This window comes from Myotis yumanensis, unplaced genomic scaffold (assembly GCF_028538775.1).
Source record: "Myotis yumanensis isolate MYYU_CA2020_CCGP unplaced genomic scaffold, mMyoYum1.0.hap1 SCAF_10, whole genome shotgun sequence".
NCBI classification, from domain to species: Eukaryota; Metazoa; Chordata; class Mammalia; order Chiroptera; family Vespertilionidae; genus Myotis; species Myotis yumanensis.
Genome location: NW_027223761.1, coordinates 1,745,240 through 1,760,309, shown reverse-complemented (window position 1 = coordinate 1,760,309; position 15,070 = coordinate 1,745,240). Strand labels below are relative to the sequence as shown.

The following is a 15,070-nucleotide window of genomic DNA, read 5'->3' as shown; positions in this document are numbered from 1 at the left end:
GGTTATGGACACACGTGTGTGCATGTACATGCTCACACGGGTATGCACACACTCATGGGTATGCACATGGACACACACACACGTTTGCACATGCACACACTCAGCTTGCATCCGTGTGGTGGGAGGGTCCGGAAGCTTTATGGGGAGGAGATGGAACCCTCCCCTAGAAATTTCCACCCCCAGGGGGCCCTCTGGTGCCGGACGTGGTCAGTGGGTGGGTGGTCAGTGGGTGGATAGACGTGGGGGCCTCCTCCCCTCCCCTCCCTCCCCTAGGCCCATGGACAAGCTTAAACACCACACAGAGCCGGGGCTTGCAAAATGCTCCACGTTTATTTCCGGAGGTCGGCCTCTCCTGAGGCCCAGGGCGGAGGTAGGGGGGCTCTGTCTCCCGCAGCCCCGAGCAGCCGGCCGTGTGTCCAAGCGAGGTCGTGGATACGACCCCACGCGAGGCTTACGTCTGGGAGCAGCAGCTGGATCCACGGCCAGACTGGGCCCTGAGAGGAGACAGGCGGGTGGACAGCACACCCCAGGCTCGGCCGCCAGCCCGGGCCAGGGGGCTCAGGCTCCTGGCCATGGGAGCTGGCTCGCAGGGAACACAGGGGGTTCAGCGGGGAGGGAGGCGCCCCTCAGGCAGGGGCAGGTCCCAGGCCCCTCGGCTCCAGTGCCCAGGCTCAGGGTCCCGCCTCTGCGGGGGCGCTGGCTCCTCCGTGTGGAGGTCCCCGCGGGCGTCGCAGCGCTGGCCCACGCAGCCGCACTCCTCCACCTGCGTGTAGCTGAAGGCGCGGCGCGATCCGTCCGCGCAGCGCAGAGTCACGTTCCTGGGCGAGACCCGCAGCTCCTGGCAGCAGCGGCAGCTGTGCTCCAGCGCCTGGGCCTCCAGCGAGTACCTGCGGGCGGCAGGGGGCTCAGCCTGGAGCCACGCACCCCACCTCGCATCCCCAGCACCGCCTGGGGGGACACCCTGCTCTCGGAGGCACGCTGGCCATCGTCCAACAACCACGTGTCAATACTCCCGTGGCTGGCCCAGCCGGCGTGGCTCAGTGGCTGAGCATCTATGATGAACCAGGTCCTGGTTCGATTCCTGGTCAGGGCACATGCCTGGGTTGCCGGCTCCATCCCCAGTAGGGGGCGTACAGAAGGCAATCAACCAATGATTCTCATCATTGATGTTTCTCTCTCTCCCTCCCTCATCCTTCCTCTCTGAAATCAATAAATGTATATTTTTAAAAACTACCCCCACGGCTGGTCTCAGGGCTGGTGGGGGGGGCGCACGGGGGGCTCAGCAAGCCACCGAGGGGGACGCTGCATCTGGTCTCGGTAAACAGGGTCACGTGATTCCTAACAGCTAAGGGCCTCGGTCCCAACCCCAGCCCCGACCCCTCAGCCCACCCAGGACCCCTGCTGGCCCCTGCCCCCCCGGGCCACTTGGGGGAGTAGTTACTGCTTCCCCTTCCTGCCCCTCCCCCCCACCCCTCCTCGTCTGCAAACACGGAGCCCCGGGCAGCCAGCCGCAGCCCCTGTCCCGGGAAGGGGGGGGCTCACGTACATGGAGACGGTGTCCCCGCAGTTGCCCTGGCAGTAGGCGAGGTGCACGGGGCCCGCGGAGCTGCAGCCCTGCAGCCGGATGACCTGGTGCTTGTGCTGGACGGCGCAGGTGGACTCTGGGAGGGGCGGGGCGGGGCGCAGAGGGTCAGGGCTGCCCAGTGCTCCCTGAGCCCCCCCCGGCCCCCACGGAGAAGCCCACTCACGGTTCTGGGGCCGGGGTGGCGGACAGGAGAGGCAGCAGCCGTCCTCGCTCAACCGAGCCTGGTCCTGGGCCAACAAAGGGGGTGCCATCAGTGCCGGGCAGCCCCGGAAATGGGGCCGGGACGCAGGGCCAGGCTCGGACGGGAGTGGACCGCGCCCGGGCGGGAGGGTGGCGGCCCTGCAGCCCTGCGGGGCCGACTGCACCTCCCCATCCCGTCGGCGCAGGCCGGGCAGGGGGCAGGCCGGACTCACCGCCGGGCAGCTGAGCGGGGGGCACGCCTTCTTCGTGGTCACCACCACGAGCCCGTCCTGGTGCTGCTCACACTCGTGGGTCACACAGCGGTCCCCAGGCTCCGACCAGGTCTCTCCGGGCTGCAGGGCCCCCCAGCTGGTGAGCCATCTCCCCAGGGACCTCCAGCAGAGGGGCCCTGCGTCTGTCTGTCCCCAGCCTGTGGCGTCCGAGGGTCTCCCTGGCCTCTGCCAGGAGCATGCCTGGCAGGGATGTCTCCCCGGGGACCCCAGTGCCCCGGGATCCCGCCCTCTCAGCCGGCACTGTCCTCACAGGGCCTTCCCCACGGGCGGGGGGGGGCTGCCCCCTCCCCCCCAGGCTCCTAGGGGTGGCTTTGCTCCCCTCCCGCCTGTCTGCAGCCCCTGCCTCCCCAGCGGACGCCCCAGCAGTCCCGCTGCCACTACTCACGGAGAAGAGGCGGGCGGAGCCGTCGCTGGTGTTCATGACGCAGGCCACCTGCACGCACGACCCGCAGCACTGCCCGCTCTGCACCCGGTACTCGGAGCCCTGCGGGGAGAGGGCACGTGCGGCCTGAGCCCCGGGCAGCGCCGCCAGGGGGCTCAGCGTGGGGGCGGCGGCGGGCACTCACCGCTGGGCAGTGGCTGTGGCAGGTCTGGGTCTCACAGCTGATCCTGAACGTGTCCGCCGGGGGCCCGCCGGGCACCTCGCACCTGCAGGTCTCGCACGGGCTGGAGGAGACCACGGCGCCGGGCTGCGGGAGGCAGGGTGGCCGCGTCAGCGAGCTGGTGGCCCTGCCTTCCCGGACATCCCCTCATGGCTGGTGCCCTGTCCCCCCGGGTGGCCCTCAGGAGCTCGGTCTCAGGGTCAGAGCCCCCAGGCTGCGCCCCCGTGGAGGTCACCATCTCCCAGCCCGGCGGGAGTAACGGGCAGGGCCTGGTCGCGCTCAGCACGGAGCCAGGCGCTGATCTCCGGCGGTTCCTCACCTGGTACAAGGTGCCGTTCACGCTGCAGGCCGTCCAGGCTGTTGGGAGGAGAAGCAGCTGCAGCCCCGCCCTGGGCGCCCTGCACCCCTGCCCTCCCCCTGCCCTCCCCCTGCACCCGCCAGCCCCCTCCACCCGCCCCCGGGCCTCCCAGGGGCAGTGCCCATGCTCATCAACAGTGGCCCTTTCTAGCTGTGCCCGAGCGAGGCCCGGCCCCAGGGGGCAGCGCCCGTGCTGGAGCGTCAGGGACAGGCCTGGCCGCACGCGGGCCGCGGGTCGCCTCACTCACCGCATTTCTGGCTCGGGCAGCAGGCCCCCTCCTCGTGGGTCAGGATCTGGCGCGTGCCCTCGGGACAGGCCGGGAGTGCTGGGCAGTAGCTGGTGTTGCAGGCTGTGAGGGGGGAAGGACGCGCTCAGAGACTGCATGTCGTCCCCAGGGGTCTCCAAGGGTGCTGACTGCCCAGTGGGTGGGGAGCGGGCTCTCCAGGGAACACTGGTGGCCCCCAGAGTGTGGCTTCCTGGCAGCCTGGGCAAAGGAGCCCCACCCTCCCGGGACACCTGCTGGGGTCACCCGATGAGGCCACAGCAGGGGCAGGCACTGCCCGTCCTCCTGGACTGTACCCCTGCCCAGGTGCCAGCGCTGAGAGCCCCATGGCAAGTGGCCAGCCCTGAGCTGGCGCAGACCTGAGGACAGTGGCCGCCCCCACCAGCCCGGGGCTCACCGCAGGTGTACTGGGGACAGCACTGGCCGGCCTGAGGGGACGCAGGCACGGGCACGAGTCCGGGCTCGGGGCAGGCGGGGGGCGGCGCGCAGGGCTGTCTCCGGCAGCTCATGGTCCACGTGCCGGCCTCGCAGGTACACTCCTGGCAGTCGGAGCTGATCGTGTGGCCAGGCTGCAGGGGAGGCACACGTGAGCCCCGGCCCCCGTCACCTGCCTGTCCCAGAGGTGGCCAGAGGCAGGGGCGCAGGGGGCCTGAGGGAGGGGCTTTAAAAGTGGGGTAGTGCCTGAGGCCCCCGGGGGCCCCCCGGTGACCAGCTCCTCCTTCACCTCTTAGCAGAGCAGGAGGGGTCCCAGTGAGGATGGGGCTGGCCAGCACCCACACTCTCCAGGGCCCAGGGCTCCCCGTCCTGCTGGGACACTGAGAGGAAGCCCTGCCCCCCAGAGCCCCACACTCACCTCCACCGGCTCCCCGTGGGGCCCCAGGCAGCCTGGAGGGACAGAGATTAAGGTCACTGCTGGTCAGCCACGGCCCCCCTCCAGTCTCCAGGGCAGAACCCGCGGACCCACAGCCACAGGAAGCCCCCGTCCCGCTGAGGGCACACCCGCTGCCCCAAGCCCAGCGTGGGGACATACGGGGGCAGCCGGTGGGCACGCAGACTTCCTTGCTCGCGCTGAAGAGCGTCATGCCCTCCGGACAGAAGCAGCCTTCCGTGACGGGGCCGGCGTCCTGAAGGGCCCTGCAGGGGAGCGGAGGGGTGTTCTGGCTCCTGTGCCCTCCCCCCTGGGGTTCTGGGGGGCACGGGAGGGAGGGGCAGGCACGTACACGAGGCTGACGCTGTCGCCCCCGTAGCAGTAGGAGGGGTTGGAGGGGCCGCAGGGCTGGTACACCTTGTCGGCGGGGCAGGTGAAGGCTGTGGAGAGAGAAGCCACACCTGAGCCCACGGCTCCAGCCGGGCTCTGGTGGAGTGCGGACACCTGCTGGGGGCCTGCAGCCCGGAAGCCGGCCCCTCAGGCCTCACCCCTGCACCCTGGGGCCAGTGTGCTCTGCCCTGGGGTCCACCCTCTTCCTTTTCCTCCTCCAGGAGCCCCCCCCCCGCCCCCGCCCCGGCTATGCTGCCCGTGGGCGGCACTCACGGCAGGTGTTGTTGGTCCGGCCGCGCCAGTCGATGCACACGCCGAGGGAGGCGCAGAGCGAGGCGTACAGCTCCAGGCCGGAGCACACCACGTCGGCGTTGGTCATGTGGCAGTGGTCGAATGCACAGCCCTGGTAGTAAGGCCTCGGGGGGATCACGGCGTGGCACGGCAGGAAGACGCTGCGGCCAGGGGCAGGCGGTCATGGGGCGGCCCTGCCTCCGGCTGCCAGGCTCAGGCTTCCCCAGGAGACGGCCCGGGGGCAGGGGCAGCTGAGCCCCTTGAGTGCCTGGTGCCCCCGGTTCATGTGGCCACAGCACGGCCATTTCTTTCTGCAAATTCCCCATTGGGCTCCCCTTCGCCCTGCAAACCTGGGTGATGCCTTATGCACAGGTCCACTGTGAGCTGGCCGCCAGAGCTCAGAGGCGCCCGCCCGCCCCCCCATGCCCCCGCCAGCCCTGCACATAGCGTGCCAGCAGCAGTAGCGCCCGTGGGCGGTACCAAGGCCGGCCCAAGGGGCAGTTCTTCTCTCCACAGATGCCCGCCTCCCCGGGAGCCCGCAGGCCCACCTCTCTCCACCAGCCCCCACCCCCCACAACCGCTCCCAGAATCTCACTCGCTCAGAATCAGCTCGCAGATTGGCGAGGGCGGGCACGGGGCAGGCGGGGTCGTGGGCCCCACGGTAGGGCGTGTCTGGGGAGGCCCGTGGCAGGACGGCTGGTCGGGGTTTGTCACCTTCCAGTACCCAGACATGTCCGAGCAGGAAGTCACCACCGCCCCGCCAGGGAGGCGGCACTCGTCCTTGGGGTCATTGGTGCAGGTGCCTGGGGAGAGGGCGGACGGAGTCAGGCAGCCACGCCCACCTTCCGGGGCCAGTGTCCTCAAGCTGCACCAGTGGGTCCCCGACCACCCTGTGCTTCCCTCACCCCGGGAGGCTGGACCCTGGACAGTTCCCAGGAGGAGGGACAGGTGGGGCCTGGGGACGGGGGGTCCCCGCAGGCTCAGAGCTCAGGGCGGCTGCACCCTGCCGAGCACCCGGCCCCTCCCAGGGACTCCCCGGCGGGGAGCGTCCTCCCAGTGGACACTGTCAGCAGCATTTAACGACCAGGGACGGGGCTGGCGTCCCCGGAGCCGGGCAGGGATGGGGGAGGGGGGCTCACCGCACTGCCCCTCCGTGTTGTTGGCGAACTTGCTGAAGGGCACCTCCACCGAGAAGATGAGGCCCGTGAACATGACCTGGACGCCGATCTCGGGGATGGTCACGTACATCCTGATGCCGACTTGGGAGACCACGATGCCGCCTTTCCGGAAGCCCGGGCTGACCACCTTGTTGTTGAAGATGATCTAGACCCGGCGACACGCCACACGACACACGGGGAACAGGACAGGCCGTCAGCCTCCGCCCCGCCCACCCGAGCGCCCCCCCCAACCAAATGCGCCCGTAAGCCCCGCCCACCCCACGTGAGGCCCCACCTCATTGGTTATCACCCAGCGCCCCGCCCACCCTGTGCATGGCCCCACCTCATTGGTCATCACCCAGCGCCCCGCCCACCCTGTGCATGGCCCCACCTCATTGGTCATCACCCATCGCCCCGCCCACCCTGTGCATGGCCCCACCTCATTGGTCATCACCCCGCGGACGGGCTTGCGGGTGAGCACGACGCGCTCCTGCCGGAACTCCACGATGATGGACTGCGGGCAGGACAGCCCGTCCTCGGAGTCGCAGAAGTAGTTGTCGATGAGCACGCGGAAGTGGCCGTACACGGGCACGATCTGCTGCACCAGCACGTAGGTGCAGTTGTCCAGGAACGTGTAGTAGGTGCCGTCAAAGGTGATGTAGTGGGGGTCGCCCCAGCCGCTGCACACACCTGCGGGCGCCAGCAGGGCATCAGCGGAGCCAGCAGCCACCCCAGCCGCGCCCGGGCCCTCCCCAAGGACACATCTGCCCCGGGCACCAGCGGGAGCCGCGAGGCCGGGCTCTGAGCCGCCAGGTCATCACCCTGTGCCGCCCGGGAGGTGCTGGAGGAGGCCTGAGGGGGGCCTGGGGCAGCTCTGCCCTGGACACCCTGGCAGAGCGGCCCGCCCAGCCACTGCCCACTGTTGGGAAGCCCTTCCTGGTGTCGCACCGGAGTCCCTGCCCATCCGCCCTCGGGCTCCCTGGCTCACACTGGCATTGGTAGTGCAGGCAGCAGCCATCCTGGTCGGGCACCTTCAGGGCAGGGTAGCCGTTGGCGCAGGTCGGCTCGGGCACGTGCGGGCACGGGCGCGGCCCCAGGGTGATGACGTTGTTACCCTCGCAGGTGGCCTGGGAGCAGTTAGGCATGGGCCAGGTCTCTCCTCTCTGCGGGAGCAAAGACAGCTGCAGGCGCCCGCCTGGCCGCCCCTCCGCGCCCAGGGACCGTGCTGTCGGGTCCAGCACTGGCCAGGCCTCCCGCCTCCATCCCACTGAGTGCAGACTGCTGGGCTGGCCAGGAGGGTCCCCGATAAGAGGGTGTGAGGGTTGCCGCCTCCCTCTCTTTCCATTTCTACCCTGTTCCCCACACATGGGTTCTCCAGGCTCCACTCCTGGTCCTCTGCCCTGACCCCACACACCCTCCCTCGCTGTCGGGCCCTGCCCAGAGCACCAGCCACCCGCTCCGGCCCCCTTCTCCCGGCCACCTGGTGGGCACGGCCCCGCGCTCAGCTGCAAAGCCTGGTCATCACCCACTGAAGCCAGGGCCTAATTGGAAGGGGGCTGAGGTCTCACACCAGCCCAGAGCCCCCAAGAAAGGTGGGAAGGGGAGGTTACCGTTCTTGGGGGGACAGCATTGGGGCAGCCCGGCGTAGTGACAGGCACAGGGGCCGAAGTGGAAGAGCCAGGGGGGAGGGTCGCTGGGGCGGGAGGTGGCGTGCTGGTGGGACAGGCGTGGTCCGTCTGCCGCACCACGTGGCAGTCCAGGCTGCACACGGCATAGTAGCAGTGGCCGGCGAGGTCCGCCTCCTGGTATATGATGGACCCTGCGGACAAGGGACGGCCGTCAGCGGTGCTGGGGAGGCCAGGGCGGGGCCAACCGCCCACGTGGTCCACCTAGGGCTGCTCTGGTCAGCGGCCTTCCGAGCAGATGTTTGTGGATAAAGGCTCGAAAGCGGCCCGGGTGAAGCTGTGACCACAGCGCCTGTTTGTGGGTCACACGGTGGCTGTGTGAGGAAGGGGGACCCATGACGGGGCAGCACGCACCACAGCCAGGCGGCCGTCACCTACCTGCGGGGTAGAGCTTGTCGGACACGCTGCAGTAGCACGTCGGGACTGACGGCGCTGCCGAGCTGCGGGCGGTCACCGTAGGAACCACGGAGGAGGGCTCTGTGGTGGGCAGGAACTTGGTAGAAGTCACATAAGGGGTCACGGAAGTCACAGGGCAGCCCGGTTGGGGCTCACAGCACAGCACGCGGACCTCGTAGTTGAGGCACATCTTGAACCTGCCCGTCTGGTCTCGGTTGTGGCACACCAGGCCCACGTCGGGGCTGCACTGCACCACCTGGCCCAGCCGGTCGATGCTGACCTCGGGCTGGCTCTCGGCTCGGCATTCCAGGTGGGTGATGTACTCGGGCCGGCGGCAGATCTTCTGTCCACTGTGGATGATGTTGCTGTAGGTTTCCAGGTCTCCTCCGTGGGGCCCCGGATACGGGAAGTCCACGTCGAACCACTTGGTCCACGTGCACTGTGGCTGGCAGCGGGTGGTCCCCGGTGTGGGGTGGGTAGTCTGAGGTGCAGGAACAGGGGTTGTGGTGGTTATGGGAGCTGAGGTGGTGCTGGTTGTTGGCACGGAGGTGGTGCTGGTTGCTGGCACGGAGGTGGTGCTGGTTTCTGGCACAGAAGTTGACCTGGAAGTGGCCACGTGGGTGGTTGTCTCAGTAGGACTGGTGATGCTCACAGTTGGGGTGCTGGGAACTGTGATTGGTTCGAAGGTAGGGCAGCCTGGTTGGGGCTCACAGCACAGCACGCGGACCTCGTAGTTGAGGCACATCTTGAACCTGCCTGTCTGGTCTCGGTTGTGGCACACCAGGCCCACGTCGGGGCTGCACTGCACCACCTGGCCCAGCCGGTCGATGCTGACCTCGGGCTGGCTCTCGGCTCGGCATTCCAGGTGGGTGATGTACTCGGGCCGGCGGCAGATCTTCTGTCCACTGTGGATGATGTTGCTGTAGGTTTCCAGGTCTCCTCCGTGGGGCCCCGGATGCGGGAAGTCCACGTCGAACCACTTGGTCCACGTGCACTGTGGCTGGCAGCTGGTGGTCCCCGGTATGGGGTGGGTTGTCTGAGGTGCAGGAACAGGGGTTGTGGTGGTTATGGGAGCTGAGGTGGTGCTGGTTTCCGGCACGGAGGTGGTGCTGGTTGCTGGCACGGAGGTGGTGCTGGTTGCTGGCACTGGGGTGGTGCTGGTTGCTGGCACGGGGGTGGTGCTGGTTTCTGGCACAGGGGTGCTGGTTTCCGGCACGGAGGTGGTGCTGGTTTCTGGCACGGAGGTGGTGCTGGTTTCTGGCACAGAAGTTGTCCTGGAAGTGGCCACGTGGGTGGTTGTCTCAGTAGGACTGGTGATGCTCACAGTTGGGGTGCTGGGAACTGTGATTGGTTCGAAGGTAGGGCAGCCTGGTTGGGGCTCACAGCACAGCACGCGGACCTCGTAGTTGAGGCACATCTTGAACCTGCCCGTCTGGTCTCGGTTGTGGCACACCAGGCCCACGTCGGGGCTGCACTGCACCACCTGGCCCAGCCGGTCGATGCTGACCTCGGGCTGGCTCTCGGCTCGGCATTCCAGGTGGGTGATGTACTCGGGCCGGCGGCAGATCTTCTGTCCACTGTGGATGATGTTGCTGTAGGTTTCCAGGTCTCCTCCGTGGGGCCCCGGATACGGGAAGTCCACGTCGAACCACTTGGTCCACGTGCACTGTGGCTGGCAGCGGGTGGTCCCCGGTGTGGGGTGGGTAGTCTGAGGTGCAGGAACAGGGGTTGTGGTGGTTATGGGAGCTGAGGTGGTGCTGGTTGTTGGCACGGAGGTGGTGCTGGTTGTTGGCACGGAGGTGGCGCTGGTTGCTGGCACGGAGGTGGTGCTGGTTGTTGGCACGGAGGTGGTGCTGGTTGCTGGCACGGGGGTGGTGCTGGTTTCCGGCACAGGGGTGCTGGTTTCCGGCACGGAGGTGGTGCTGGTTTCTGGCACAGAAGTTGTCCTGGAAGTGGCCACGTGGGTGGTTGTCTCAGTAGGACTGGTGATGCTCACAGTTGGGGTGCTGGGAATTGTGATTGGTTCGAAGGTAGGGCAGCCCGGTTGGGGCTCACAGCACAGCACGCGGACCTCGTAGTTGAGGCACATCTTGAACCTGCCCGTCTGGTCTCGGTTGTGGCACACCAGGCCCACGTCGGGGCTGCACTGCACCACCTGGCCCAGCCGGTCGATGCTGACCTCGGGCTGGCTCTCGGCTCGGCACTCCAGGTGGGTGATGTACTCGGGCCGGCGGCAGATCTTCTGTCCACTGTGGATGATGTTGCTGTAGGTTTCCAGGTCTCCTCCGTGGGGCCCCGGATACGGGAAGTCCACGTCGAACCACTTGGTCCACGTGCACTGTGGCTGGCAGCGGGTGGTCCCGCGTGGTATGACCGTGTGTGTGCTGGGTATGGTCTTGGTGGCCGGGGGCAGGTGGATCGAGCTGGCCGTCCAGCGCCGTGTGGAGGTCCCGGGGGCCTGGGTTTGGGTTGTGTCCTGTGGGGTCGAGCGCATGGCCCTCGATGTCCCCGGTGGGGTGGTCCTCTCTCTGCACACGTCCACCCACTCGCAGCACTGGATCCGGATCTGGTAGTTGTAGCAGATGGGGGGCAGCTGGTCCTTGTTGAGGCACAGCAGGCCCACGCTGTCGCTGCAGACCACGGTCTGCCCCAGCTCCGCCAGCGGGGTGTCCGGGAAGCGCTCGGCCCTGCACTGCACCTGGCTGGGCCGCTCGCAGAACGCGTACCCTTTGGATCGCAAATCCTGGAACGTGTCAAAATCTCCACTGTTGATCCCAGCCTCGGGGTAGCTGCCGTCCAGCCACTCGGTCCAGCTGCAGAACTTCCGCAGGCAGGAGACGGGGCTGGGCTGAGAGGTGGTGGGCACACCCGGGACCTCGGAGGGCCCTGGGGCTGAGGTCGCCACGGAGGCTGTGGTGGAAGCAGTGGTTGAAACTGGCATTGGGCTGGGGGCTGAGCCAGTTGTTTTCACAGGTGAGGTGGTGCCTGGGGCAGGTGTAGAGGTGCGAGTGGTGGTGGCTGGGGCAGGTGAGGTGGTGGCTGGGGCAGGTGTAGAGGTGCGAGTGGTGGCTGGGACAGGTGTGGTGGTGGCTGGGGCAGGTGTAGAGGTGCGAGTGGTGGCTGGGACAGGTGTGGTGGTGGCTGGGGCAGGTGTAGAGGTGCGAGTGGTGGCTGGGACAGGTGTGGTGGTGGCTGGGGCAGGTGTAGAGGTGCGAGTGGTGGTGGCTGGGGCAGGTGAGGTGGTGGCTGGGGCAGGTGTGGTGGCTGGGGCAGGTGTAGAGGTGCGAGTGGTGGTGGCTGGGGCAGGTGAGGTGGTGGCTGGGGCAGGTGTGGTGGTGGCTGGGGCAGGTGAGGTGGTGCCTGGGGCAGGTGTGGTGGTGGCTGGGGCAGGTGAGGTGGTGCCTGGGGCAGGTGAGGTGGTGGCTGGGGCAGGTGAGGTGGTGCCTGGGGCAGGTGAGGTGGTGGCTGGGGCAGGTGTGGTGGTGGCTGGGGCAGGTGAGGTGGTGGCTGGGGCAGGTGTGGTGGTGGCTGGGGCAGGTGAGGTGGTGCCTGGGGCAGGTGAGGTGGTGCCTGGGGCAGGTGTGGTGGTGGCTGGGGCAGGTGTGGTGGTGCCTGGGGCAGGTGAGGTGGTGGCTGGGGCAGGTGTGGTGGTGGCTGGGGCAGGTGAGGTGGTGCCTGGGGCAGGTGTGGTGGTGGCTGGGGCAGGTGAGGTGGTGCCTGGGGCAGGTGAGGTGGTGCCTGGGGCAGGTGTGGTGGTGGCTGGGGCAGGTGAGGTGGTGCCTGGGGCAGGTGAGGTGGTGGCTGGGGCAGGTGTGGTGGTGGCTGGGGCAGGTGAGGTGGTGCCTGGGGCAGGTGAGGTGGTACCTGGGGCAGGTGAGGTGGTGCCTGGGGCAGGTGTGCAGGTTCTTGGGGCAGGTGTGGTGGTGGTGACAGGGGCTGTCAGCACGGATGTGTTGGTTGTGCTGTAGGTGGCAGGGCCCCGGGAGGTGGGGCAGGCCCGGGGGGAGCAGCATAGGACCCTGATCTGGTAGTTGTGGCAGAGCCCTGAGACCTGGTCCCTGTTGTAACAGGTCAGCCCTGCGGTCGGGCTGCACTGCACATGCTGCCCCAGGACCTGGAACGGCACGTCGGGGGCGTGCTCGGCCCGGCACTCCACCGCCCTCGGGGCCTGGCAGACCCGGTACCCGTGGGCACGGAGGTTGTCCAGCGTGTCGAAGTCACCGCTGTCGAGGCCGCGTCCCGGGCGGCTGACGTCCAGCCATGATGACCACTGGCAGTCCTCCCCACAGGCTGGGCCGGGGGCGACGGAGGCAGTCGAAGGCAGCGGCCTGGGGGTGCTGGTGGGGGCCGGGCTGGTGGCAGGGCTGGGGCGTGGGCCGGGCGGGCCTGTGGAGCTCACGGCTGCGGGAAGAAGGGACGGCAGAGGGCCCAGCGTCAGGGACCAGCATGCACTCGGCCCCCACACTGACCCGTCCTTGCCCCCTGCCTGTCAGCGGCCTGTCTCTGTCCAGATGGGCACCCGGTCCCGGGGCGCGTGCGCAGCATTGAATGAACAGGCAATTGACCTCCATGACGGGAAGCCCGCCCCCAGGCTCGCCCTGAATGGACCCTGGACACGGGGACCCAAAAGCCAGAGTTCTGGGGACTCCTCACTCTTGGGGGACCTCTGACGAGGCGCTAGGATGCCCCCAGAGGCGGGTGAGGACCGCGGTGTGCGGGGAGCGGCGGCTGTGATGGGGCAGGACGGGGGCACCCTCCTCTCGGCCAGCCTGGGAGCCTGCACTGGCAGCGCTGCCTGGGGCCCGTCCCCCGGGAGGCCCAGGGAGGCCGACCTCCACGCAGGTGACTGCCCTCTGCCCGCTCTAGTCCCTCCCCGAGTCTCAGGGCCAGGCCGCCCTGCATGGTCCTGGCACAGCTGCCTACGCTGGGGGGCATGGAGGAGGAGGTGGGGGGCTGCCTACCGCTGGGGGGCATGGAGGAGGAGGTGGGGGGCTGCCTGCCGCTGGGGGCCGTGGAGGAGGAGGAGGTGGGGGCTGCCTACCGCTGGGGGGCATGGAGGAGGAGGTGGGGGCTGCCTACCGCTGGGGGGCGTGGAGGAGGAGGTGGGGGCTGCCTACCGCTGGGGGGCATGGAGGAGGAGGTGGGGGCTGCCTACCGCTGGGGGGCATGGAGGAGGAGGTGGGGGGCTGCCTACCGCTGGGGGGCGTGGAGGAGGAGGTGGGGGGCTGCCTGCCGCTGGGGGGCATGGAGGAGGAGGTGGGGGGCTGCCTACCGCTGGGGGGCGTGGAGGAGGTGGGGGGCTGCCTACCGCTGGGGGGCGTGGAGGAGGAGGTGGGGGCTGCCTACCGCTGGGGGGCGTGGAGGAGGAGGTGGGGGGCTGCCTACCGCTGGGGGGCGAGGGGGAGGTGGGGGGCTGCCTACCGCTGGGGGGCGTGGAGGAGGAGGAGGTGGGGGGCTGCCTACCGCTGGGGGGCGTGGAGGAGGAGGAGGTGGGGGGCTGCCTACCGCTGGGGGGCGTGGAGGAGGAGAAGGAGAAGGTGGTGGGGGGAGCGGGGGAACTGGAGCTGCAGGCGTGGACGGTCCTCTCGATGGTGCCGTTGGGCCCGCAGCGGGCGGAGATGCAGCCGCCGGTGCCATCCGTCGTGTGGTAGATGACGTCTCCCGGGCGGAAGCGCCGCCCGTCATAGCTGCAGACACAGGCTGTGGGAACAGAGCCCCAGGCGGGTCAGGGGCTGGGGTGCGGGAGGACCCAGACCCTGGCCCTGAGGAAGGCGCCCTGCTCACCCTCGGCGTCGTAGGCGCACCGCACGCCGCTCTCCGTGCAAACGCTGGCGGCAGAGGGAAGAGGTGAGGCTGGGGGGTAGATCATCCCAGCTGGGGGGGGGGGGGGCAGGAGCAGCCCCTTGGGGTGCCCTTGGGAACCTGAGGTCACCCTCCCAGGGAGGCCCCTCCAATCAATGGCCCGTGAGCCCCACTGACTTCCTCCGCAGGGTGTCTGTCCTGGGTCCTTGGGTGGCCTCAGGCTCCGCCCCCAGCCCCATCCCTTCACCCCCTTCCCTTCACCTTCCAGGCCCCTCCCCGCCCTGCAGCAGGAGGCTCTGTGACCCAGGGAAACCCAGGCCACCAGGACCCCTCCCCTTGGGCCCTCTGGGAGGTGGCCTGTGGGGGCCCCATCCTGAGGGTGGGGGCCGGGGGAACGCTCATGGGGTCGCTCACCAGGAGTGGCAGTTCTCGTCCGAGGGCACGACTGCACCCGGCCGGTACCACTTGCCCTGGACTTGGCAGGGTGGCGGCGGGGGCGGGGTCGGGCACGTGGCCACACACCGCATGGCGTCCTCGTCAAAGATGGGAGCCTCCGGCGGGCACTTGGGGTAGCAGCCTGGGGGCCAGGGAGACTGAGTTCCAGTACACGGCTGCCCGCCGCCTCGCCCCCCGCGGCCTCAGCACTGTCCCCAGCCCTGGGCTTTGCCCGCAGCACCACAGGGGGTGCCAGGCTGCACCCACAAAGGCATCACGAGGGGTCAGGGAGAGTCCGGCCGGTTCAGGGTCCCAGGCCCCCCAGGACGCCCCCCAACCCCCGGCCAGCAGCCCAGCCCACCTTCCAGGCCACGCGTGTCGTGCAGGCACTGGCCACGGGGGTTCCGGCAGGTCCGCAGGCAGGGCGCCCCGCAGGGCTGGTAATGCCACTCGCACTGGCCCTCGGGGTTGTAGTAGTCGCAGAACAGGGCTGTGGGCAGGGACACACCCAGCCTGAGCCGGCCTCCCACCAGCCCAGGGGGCAGCACCCGCAGAGAGACAGCTGGGGCCCCCCGCTGGCCCAGCCGGCTCCCTGTACCCCCATTTTGAGCAAGTCCCATCGGCTGTTCTGGACTTTTCCCTCCTGTGACTCTCAGACGTGGCCTCGGAGGGCGTGGCCTAGACTCCTGTGGCTCAGACGGACAGTGGGGAGGGTGGCCGCTGGGGCCCCCTGCCTCTCAGAGGC

The 15,070-nt window shown here is 68.9% G+C and overlaps 1 protein-coding gene across 1 annotated transcript in view; it reads right to left on the bottom strand.

Moving 5' to 3' along the window:
* Nucleotides 1-311: 311 nt before the first annotated feature.
* Nucleotides 312-15,070, bottom strand: part of MUC5AC (mucin 5AC, oligomeric mucus/gel-forming) — a 38,808-nt gene continuing 24,049 nt past the window's right edge. Inside the window, 23 exon segments of the mRNA XM_070426273.1 lie at nt 312-887; nt 1,547-1,661; nt 1,749-1,812; nt 1,999-2,118; nt 2,444-2,542; nt 2,625-2,747; nt 2,980-3,017; nt 3,266-3,367; nt 3,699-3,870; nt 4,155-4,186; nt 4,332-4,435; nt 4,522-4,609; nt 4,833-5,011; nt 5,446-5,653; nt 5,990-6,173; nt 6,447-6,697; nt 6,996-7,170; nt 7,618-7,826; nt 8,071-12,489; nt 13,594-13,788; nt 13,873-13,916; nt 14,305-14,467; nt 14,687-14,815. Of these exon segments, the coding sequence (XP_070282374.1) occupies nt 605-887; nt 1,547-1,661; nt 1,749-1,812; nt 1,999-2,118; nt 2,444-2,542; nt 2,625-2,747; nt 2,980-3,017; nt 3,266-3,367; nt 3,699-3,870; nt 4,155-4,186; nt 4,332-4,435; nt 4,522-4,609; nt 4,833-5,011; nt 5,446-5,653; nt 5,990-6,173; nt 6,447-6,697; nt 6,996-7,170; nt 7,618-7,826; nt 8,071-12,489; nt 13,594-13,788; nt 13,873-13,916; nt 14,305-14,467; nt 14,687-14,815 (7,496 nt within the window). The 3' untranslated portion in view covers nt 312-604.